The 10003-nt window shown below is 38.5% G+C and overlaps 1 protein-coding gene across 1 annotated transcript in view; it reads left to right on the plus strand.

Annotated features, from left to right (window-relative positions):
• The window catches only part of rngtt (RNA guanylyltransferase and 5'-phosphatase), an 85925-nt gene extending 78210 nt beyond the window's left edge, over positions 1 to 7715 (plus strand). Inside the window, exons 15-16 of the mRNA XM_053336966.1 lie at positions 3918 to 4041; positions 7275 to 7715. Coding sequence (XP_053192941.1) covers positions 3918 to 4041; positions 7275 to 7441 — 291 coding nt within the window. The 3' untranslated portion in view covers positions 7442 to 7715. The remainder of the gene's footprint in view (positions 1 to 3917; positions 4042 to 7274) is intronic.
• The last annotated feature ends 2288 nt before the right edge of the window (positions 7716 to 10003 follow it).

Below are 10003 nucleotides of genomic sequence, written 5' to 3' on the forward strand. Positions count from 1 at the left end.
TTACAAACAAATGTTTTGTATCCCATGAATGTTTGCTCGTGCGTGCCGCTATCTTCACGAAGGTCTTGTAATATTGTGTAGCATGATGCACGAGTACAGCAGTCCCCACGGAGTCTGAGGTTTGAAACAGATGCAGGTTGACTTATTTACAGACTGGTAAAAGGTCAGATGTCATGTACTGTATTTCACTAGTCTGCAGGTATTTGTTTGCGCTCCCTTTTTTCAATTCTCGTGCACGATATGGAATTAATACAAGTCTTTCTTTTTAGTGTTCTTTCATTATGGAAACGGTTTATTCGTGCCGGTGCTGTTTTCTCTGTTTTTGGGAGAATAATAATGGCCACATCAGCACTTCACTGATAATCTGTTAATATTAATGTGGTGTGTGTTTGTAAACAGATATGTCAAGTGACTTAATTCTGAATGTGCATGAGCTTGAATCATAAAGGAAGAGTCATTTTAGGAAATGCGCTTCTTCACTTTTTGTCTGAGATTTAGATGTGACGATTGATGCTGTTGTCATATCCGTCATTAAGTAAAGTCAAGCTCACAAATTAACTCGATGTGTCTTGTTTCTTTAATCTGTAGCTGAACAGAAATGTAAAAATGATATTTTGTAGTTTAATAAGTTAGGTGGTGTAACTATCGGCAGTTAATCTCTCCGCCCAGTACATGATGACGAGACTAATGGACATCTGGATGTTTATATTCCATATTCCTAACCCGCAAACCCAAATTGTGGTTTCAATTTTTGTTTGTGTCCATATTTTAAAAAACAAGAGATATATTCTGTATTAATAAGAAGATTTTTACAAAGCCAGGCTAGCTGTTTCCCCTTGCCACTAGTGTTTATGCTAAGCTAAGCTAATTGCCTCCCGGTTCCAGCTCTGTTCCTCACACTCAGACATGAGTATGATATTGATCCTCTCATCTTACTCCAGGAAAACAAGTGATCGAACATATAGTTTTTCCAAAAATATTGAGCTGCTCCTGTAAAATTGCAGACACATGAAACATTTTTATATTTCTCTTTATATGTATCCAAACAAAGCTTTGGTACATGTGGAGCACACACAGTAATCATTTTTGCTTTCAGTTGGTGATAACAGTAGCAGGCATTAAAAAGGTATTTCTTTAAAAGTTGTGGATTACTATGGTAGAAAATCACTTTGTATTTTACAAAGAAAAACAAAAAAAAAGTGTGAGAACTGGCAGAGCACCTCCCGCTCTTGTTAATAATGTTTCTAGTTTCCAAATCTGAGCACACATGGATTGCAGTAGAAAGACGGAGCACTCTGCAGCAGCTCACCGCCGACTGGGAAAGAGTTCTACTGCCAAAGTCCCTGCTAACTGGTGGCACATGTGTGCTGCCATAATGAGACAGATTTGGACGGATTAGACACCAAGTGGTGATGAAAAATGGCAGCCAACAAGTCACCCTTCACCAGCAGGAAGAGATCCCAGCCTGTAGCAGTGCATCCCGCCCGCCTGTACCGCCCTTCACAGTTCTCTGGCAGCTTGCTGGGCTGAGCTTCAGGACAGCTTAGAGATGCTGTCGCTGCTGTCTGCCACTCTTCTCCAAATGAAAATATGCTGATTGACTTATCAGTGTGTGTCTTCAAACTAAAAGGAAAATGATAAATCTGTATTTTGAATTATGACAGTTTTGATTGACAAATGTTGTGATGTGTCCAGGTAATTATCGGAAACACACTTTGTAGGATATCATTCTCTTTGGCCTACGCTCACTCCATGATCCTTCCTCACTTTCTTGCTTCCTGTGTGATTTCGACCCCCACTGTGAGCCCAGATGCCCCACTCTCAAAGATCACAAAGGCTCTTACATAGTATTTTAGCCTCTTGCCAAACACTGCTGCTTTCCTGGCAACAGCGTTTATCCTCTGATCTTGACTGTGAGTCACATGTTCACAACAAACCCCGGAGGTTGCCCCCTCTTTGTCGCCGGAGTCACCTTACAAACTTTTTTTTTTTTTAATAATGCATCAAAAAATGCTCGGACAGCCTTTATTTGTGGGGTCAAGATTAAAAAATACAACATTTGGCGATTTCTTACTGCACGTTTTGCCTTCAGAGCAGCACTACAAAATGCATTTTTCCAAGTGTCGAGAATCCTCACAGTGAGACTCAGTCCCTCGACAAATAAACAACAGATGCTCAAATGTCTTCTCTGACTCATACTTGATCTACGGTATCGTGTGCCATTTTCGTACACTCCGACTGTGTTCCAGCGCGCTTGGTGTGTAGAGCCCATTTTTGTTTTCAAAGCAGAATGTGATGTAATAAGTCAGTGATCCTGTGCGGCTCAGTTGGTGGAGCAGGAACTGTTGGACTGCTTTGTTTAAGGCTGAGAAACGGACAATCAAATGTTCATCTGTCTGTCTGAGTATGCGAAAACACACAGTTTTAATCTGAAGCCTTTGCCGCCATTAATCGATTACTTGATCAACAACAATCAAATTAATGATCAAATAATCCTTTCAGTATTTTTTTCAAGCAAATATATTTAGTATTTCCACGTTCCAGTTTCTCATACGTGACTATTTGCAGTTTTTCTTTGTCGTATATGACAGTGAATTGAATATCTTGATGTTTTTGGACAAAAAAAGGAAATTAAAGACATCACCGTGGCTTCAAAGAAATGATGAATGTTGTTTTTTTACCATTCATCTGGAAAATAATCTGCAGGTTGATGGATGATTTAAAAAAAAAAATAGCTTCTGCCCCAACAATGTATACATGATTTGATGATTTAATAGAGATTATCCATTAAACTCAAAATCAAAAAACATTTGCTGTTGTTGCTGTTTTATGGGTTAGGGTGAATATTTCTGGCAAATTGTGGCGTTCTTGTCAGTTGATGTCAAATGTTCAGTTTTTTTCCATTAATTAAAAAAAAATAGAGAAATATATCAATAATGAAAATAATCCATAGTCTCAGCAGTGAAACGCTGTAGTTCAACACAGACCACTGAGGCTTTGTAAAGTTTAATGGGTTTTAAACGGTGGCTGCCAGTTTCCACAATGTAATATTATATAGCCCATTTTAAAAGGATGATATCAATGTAATGTTTTTGTTTTTCTACTTGTGCATCACCATTAACAGAGGTGAATGTGTCACAGTAACAGATGTGTTTGCTTGCAGTTTAATGTTCCTGCCCTTCTGGACCATCAAAATTCAAACACGTCTCCTCCACTGCGCTATGCTCTCTTCACCTAATCAGAGGCTTTTAGCTCTCTCGTCTTCATCATGGCGGGGAATTAGGACGATAAAGGCGAGAGAGTGGAAAACTTTTGATGAGGCGAGCAAAAGTTTGTGTGCCGTGTTTTTCATTTTGACAGGCTTTGATGCTCACACTGGTCTGGTCTGGTCTGCACTTCGCTGTGTTTGTTCTGAAAGTTTAAAAACTGCTGGCACAACGAATAGAGTCTCATTATGTCGAGCTGCACATTTATTGTGTATTTTCTCAACTTATATATTCATTTTGTGACTTCATTTATTGCTTTTTGGACGTCTTCCTCCATTGCTAAAGCTTCATTTTGTCTCTTTACTACAGTTTTCAATAAATACTATTTGCAGGAATGTCCCAATAAAGATTAATTTACTCCATATTCATGTCATGGTAGGTAAAGCTGCAGACACTCAACTATAAATCATTAACTATTACAATAATCAATGCAGCAGTGTTTCCCCTGAGAGCTGTAATAATGATGAGTCAGTGAGTCCCGTGAGACGAAGCACCAGGCCATCGTAGCTTCTGACTGTGGTTAAATACATTAGTGAGTTTATCATCTTCATCATGAGCAACAGAAGGAAATAAAATTACGCCAGTATTTTGCTCAGCCTGTGTCGTTAAAGTCCAAACCAACAGTGTGTCCTTTCATCTTTGTGCACGCAGGCCACTAAAGAGCTGAAACAGTACGACAACAAGATCATCGAGTGCACCTTCGCGAACAACACCTGGGTGTTCATGAGGCAGAGGATCGACAAGAGCTTCCCAAACTCGTACGAGACGGCCATGGGTGAGACTGTCTTTCTTCCCTGTGCAGCAGTTAGTTGTTAATATCTCACCAGTCCTCCTCTATCTTTGTCTGTATCTGAGTGAATAACAGCCAGTCAGCCTGCGATTAATAGCTCAGTTTATCTATATTTCACATCAGCCTCCTGCTTTCTGCAACCTTTCTGATTTTCTATGTTATGAGAGAGACAGAAAGATAGAGAGAGAGAGAGAGAGAGAGAGAGAGAGAGAGAGTTATGTTTGTACTCTACTGTGTGCTTGCCATTATAAATGCACACAGACAGTCTGGGCTTGTATTTGGTGCCCAGAATGCTTTTTACAAACAATTTAGAACAAATTGTTATATTTGTCTCCTCACTTTGAATAGAAGAACTCACATTTGCTGTGAAATGTTTGCCAAAGTTTCAGGAATTACATCATTTATTTCATTTTTTTTTTACATTATGTTGTTAAACATTCAAAAATATTTCATGTTAAAGCCGCACTGATCAATATTTTTATATCAGCAATGGATCAAATGACTCAATGCGAAAGAGGTCACTCATATTGACATTATTGCCCCGACTCTGCAGTTAACTTCAGCTCTACAGAGTGTTTGAGTGTTTTTCAGCTCATTATATTTTTTAAAAACCCACTACTTTACTGCTCTTATTATCCTCGATTGCAGCCGTTCTCAGCAGAAAAAAAGTTCTGATCTATGCTACCTGCTCAACACCAAACACAGGAGACACAAAGTTAGTGGCTTGCTGGAGAATGCAGTGGAGCATTTAGCAGCTAAAGAGCCAAATATTTCAAGAGTTGTTGGAGACCAAAACAGAGCTAAAAGGAGAATAAATACTGGACTCAAAATGAATCAGGAGGAGAGAAACAGCCTGTAATGGATGCTTGTGTTTCTTGTGTGTCTGCTGAACATTGGTTAGTAACATGTTCGAAGTGTAGTAGACACACACACATACAGACAACAGACACACACACACACATCCCATAATCTTCAAATAGGTCCTGGACCAATGAAACAATGTAACAAAGAAAGATGGTCTGCACACTGCAGCACACTTAGATGCAGTTTATTGAGACTGATGTCTCAATATCAATAAACTGCATCCAAGCTGCAGTGTGTAGAGCTTTATCTTACTTTGGTAATATGTTCACCAGTCAACTGTGTGATATGTTAATGTTGAGTTAACAGCTTGTTCCACTGCCCCCAGCTGGCTTAAAAATGCTGGCATTAATTGATAATCAATTATGCCTAAAATATGCTGTTGAAACCACTGAGGTGCTAAACCAGAGCTACGGTAACAGAATCATAAAGTCTCATACTAGCATATTATAAACCTTTAAAGATGTTTAAAAATGGATCCAATACCCCCCAATTATGTAACAGCTAGGTTTGGTAGTTTGTCTTAAAGTCTAAATAAGTTTAGTTTCACAATTAATAAAAACAATCATTGATTTACTCTGTTTTGAGCTCTCTATGGTCTCATCCTGTGAAAATAGCACAGCTGTAGCAGAGAGAACAGAGAAAGAACATAAAACTAATAGTTTACGACAGTAATGAACCGTATTTGTGCTGCGCTTATCTAAATGCTGCCTTTACAATACTATACAAGAAGACGCATACAAATATAAATTGAAGCAATAAAAACAAGAAGCAAAAGCGAGAAAGAATACATTTAAAGAGTGAATTGAATCGATAGAAGATAGCAAAAGATTGTCCTGAATTATTGAGCTTCAGATCCTCAGGCAGGCTCTTGTACAGCCGCCGAGCCCCGTCAGCAAAAGCACCTTTCATCTAAAATCCAGACAGACAGCGCTGTATTTCTCCCCGAGCTGATAACACTGTGCTCCATTTAGAAACTAGTACATAATCATTTCTGTGGGGTTGTATCATGGCATGGTCATGACTCTGTGGGTCTTTACATTTCAGACAAAAGCAGTTTCTCTTTTGTAGCCAGCGACTGTGGATTTTACCAGCTGAAATGACAACTCAAGAAAATGTTAGCAGCTATAATTAACTCAGAATGAATTGGAATCTCAGTCTCCAGCTGACAGGTATAAAAAACGTGTAAACTTTGTAATAATGAAAAAAAGACACACACAATGTTGCCAACACAGGAGGCACATCTCAGCTGCATATTTTTACACCTCAAGTCTATTGTCTTCTGTTTTAAGCGCGTAAACACAGCGATTGTGCATTGAGTGCTGTCAAAACACAAGCGACCCACACTCAGTGATGTGCTTGAACGCGTCATGTGTAGACACAGACGAAGCAATGCGACTGCTGCGGTTCTGCTAACCTGCTTCTTTTGCTTCACACCCTTTAATAGACAAATCAGTAAGGTTGTGTAGCTTGTGACTGTGAACTCTAATAAAGTAGCATTAAGGACTCACACACTGGAGGCTTTTTCTAACATAACCTTTAACCCAACGTAATAATGTGGTTGACTTGATGATATGAACTCTTGACCTACTGCAGGTAATGAGCTATTAACCAGTATGAACACTGGCAGCACGCATTAAAGCAGACAAACACACCGTTTAATCCATTCACTACATTTTTGCTGTCAGGTTTTTGGTTTTATAATAAACAGCAAAAAATGTAAATCCTCCAAAGTCTTTTGTTTATCAAGTATCACTCACTATAATCTGACAGTTTGTCCTCCAGGCGAGCTCCCGCTGCTAAATGTGTAAAACAGAAACACACTGTGCTCACTGTGAAGAACTCCAAAGCTTCAATAACTGCTGTGACTAGATATTTGAGGTTTTAGCAAACAGTCAATAAAGTATTTGTTAAATAATTTATAGCTGCAGTGACACATCGATTAGTTGATTGACAGATGATTAATCACTGATTATTGATTAATCATTTAGAGTCATTCTTTTAGAAAAAAATATCAAAATCCAGCTTCTTAAATGTGAATATTTTCTGCTTTCTTTTGTGTTTTTACTTTTTTTTTTTTTTTACCATTTTCTACTTGTTTTGTTCTGATTTATCCAGAAAATGCTCAACTGATGAATCTATAATGAAAACGATTGTTAGTTGCTGCCTTAAAATATATTCATGCCTCACTTAATAAATATTCATTCAGTGTTCCAAGCTGCTGGAAGTTCTGTCAACATCTCTGTAGTAACTTCCTTCCTCCTGTGTGTGTGTGTGTGTGTGTGTGTGTTTGTGTGTGTGTGTGTGTGTGTGTGTGTGTGTGTGTGTGTGTGTGTGTTTATTCTTTCTCTCTCCAGCTGTGTGTAAAAGCATCCAGGAGCCCGTCACTAAGGAAATCCTTTTGGAATACGTGGACCGCTGTTCTCAGGCAGTCCAAGCCCAGAACCGGAAACAAGCAGCAGATCCAGACTCTGAGCTAATGCCCCCTCCCCCTCCAAAGAGACCTAACCGGGCCATCCCGTAGCCCCCAACCCCACCCCCCGCGAGGGCCGGGCCCCTCTGGACTGCTCTACAGTCACAGTGTACATGCACATCACCAGCCACATCAGCCCAACCTCCAGAAAACACCCATCATTTCCAGCTTTCTTACCCTCAGCTCATTTGCTTTATCAGCGTGTACATGTAAGGACTTGAGAAACCTTTAATTGACCGCCTCAACGTCATTAATTAACCTTGTGTAGAATTCTTTGTAGCTTTAATTGCTGGTGTTCTTATTAAAATGAAAAACATGATGCTTAGTTTATTTTTTTGTTTTGTTATTTCCTATTTATCTTTTCTTTTTGTTTTTTTTTAAAGCCTGAGCTAATTGGGATTTATCAGCGGGGACATTGTTATGGCTAAATAACACCTGGCGATACGGACCTTGTTTATGTTTTGTCATCTAGTTCCTTATTTGTATTGAAGGATGAGTAAACATCATCAAAGCTTGATCTGCTGTTTTAATGCACTTCCATCAGGAAAAAAACATGAGGAAAAACTCTTTCCAGATCTCATTTAGATCCATGAAGCTACGGGAGTCTTTTATTGTGGCCTAACCAATAAAATTCACTCAGGGGTTCCAAAATGTTTTCATATCACGAACTAATCACATTTAGATCCGAGCTCTTTGTTTCATAAGAATTTGTTCAAATGAAGCACGAAGGAAGCCCGTCTGTGATGACTTTTGTTGGACGGGTGGAGCAAAATAATTACACAGTCACGACTAACTAACAAATGACAGAAATAATGAAATTGAGCAACAGATGAGTTTTCACTTTAAAGGAAAAATCAACATCAATTGTCTTTGGTAGGTTGAGCTGCCAAAGATGGCTTCAGTTCTCCCTGATATATAGATTCTACAGCTGTCTGGAAACCACTCCTCAAAAAAGGTATCTGTTGTTTTAATGTCAGTGATGGAGTGCGCTGTTTTTAAAGTGTTGCCCCAGATCTCAAAAAAGTTGGTCCAGCTCGGTTGAGGTCCAGCTGTGATGACTGTAGAATACAAGTCACATTATTTTTATATTCATCAAACCTTTCAGTGAACATTATTTATGTATTCAGGTTTATTATCATGTGTTTCTGGTCCAATGTTTAAAGTCATAAAAAGCTAAAAGAAAAACTTCACAGTGATAACATAGTACAAACATAGAGAGTTGAGCTTGAAGACAAAATGATCTCGCATCAAGGTCCATTTAGTTGCGGTTGTGGAGGTTTTGCTTTTCATCTGTAGAAGGAGCTCGCACAGTTGTCATTAAATTGTAGATGTTAAGATTTACATTTTCCTTAAAGTTATAATTAGAGCTGAAACAACAAAGCAATACGTAGATCATTGACTATTTGGATCATTGATTAATCGTTTGTCAAAAATGCCAAATTGTCCTTGTTACCAGCTTCTTAACTGTGAATATATGTGATACTAAATATCAGTCCCCATATTTTTTAGGGTTATAAACTGTTGGTCTAACAAATCAACCAATTTGTAGACTTCAATTTGGGTATTTTTCAGTATTTTTGCCAATGTAACAAGACAATAATCTCTAGTTGCAGTGCTACTTATAATCCTTAAGATCTCAGTTGCTTGAGGTTATTGGTGGTAACAGAAGTATTAATAATTCAGGTCGCTCTAGTTCCATTACTCTCTGCAACTGATCTACTATTGAAAAATGCTGAAAATGTGAACCAGCAGCAATAGGAAATGTTTGGTGTGCATTAGCGGTAACTTAATACAGCTGCTACACAGCTGTGGGAGAGTGAACGGTGAAGCTGTCAACAGTGAAATAAATAAGAAAATTGATTGCTGGATTACATGCGTGCATCATTTCCTGTCCCTCGTTTGCAGGCAGCAAGTTTTGAATCCAACATGAGAATGGCGGACTCCACTGCTTTACATGACTGCAGAAGTAATCACAGAATATAAATACACCAAATGACTATTGATGAAAAAATACTGGCTATACATATTATCAAAACTGGTGTTTCTATAAAATCTTAAAACTTTAAAACTATTAAAAAAATCCTCTTGCTAATGAAGATCGTGTCATATGATCAAAAGCTCCAGAACAGCTATTCAAGGGACCTTTATGGTGAGATTATATTGTCAGCTAAACATAAACTCTTAACCTATGAGCAGCTTACTTGTTTCTGTGCTCTGCTAGTGCGTTTCACTTTGTATAAATGTAGATACTCTTGAGATGCTCTGAATGATCATGTTACAGTTTTCACATCATCATCTGATTTCTCTACGTGTATTTGGGGCAACATTGCTCTGAATGTCCCCGGCAGAGCAAACATTAGCATGTATGCTCTTAAACGTGTCGCGTTGCAGCTGACCTCTGACATATGAAGGGAATTCCGCATTAGACATTTTTTAAAATCTTTATCATCAAAATCTTGTTGCCAGGGAACATTTCAATTTTTCCTCTTTCATTCTTACCTACGTTGTTGATAGGAGTGTTTGCCCATCTGCAATGTTTATCACCCACTGTACTGTTTCTAGAAACGATGCTGCAGATTAGCAACAAACGGTGACTGGTGCATTTGAAAATTC

This window comes from Scomber japonicus, chromosome 17 (genome assembly GCF_027409825.1).
Source record: "Scomber japonicus isolate fScoJap1 chromosome 17, fScoJap1.pri, whole genome shotgun sequence".
NCBI classification, from domain to species: Eukaryota; Metazoa; Chordata; class Actinopteri; order Scombriformes; family Scombridae; genus Scomber; species Scomber japonicus.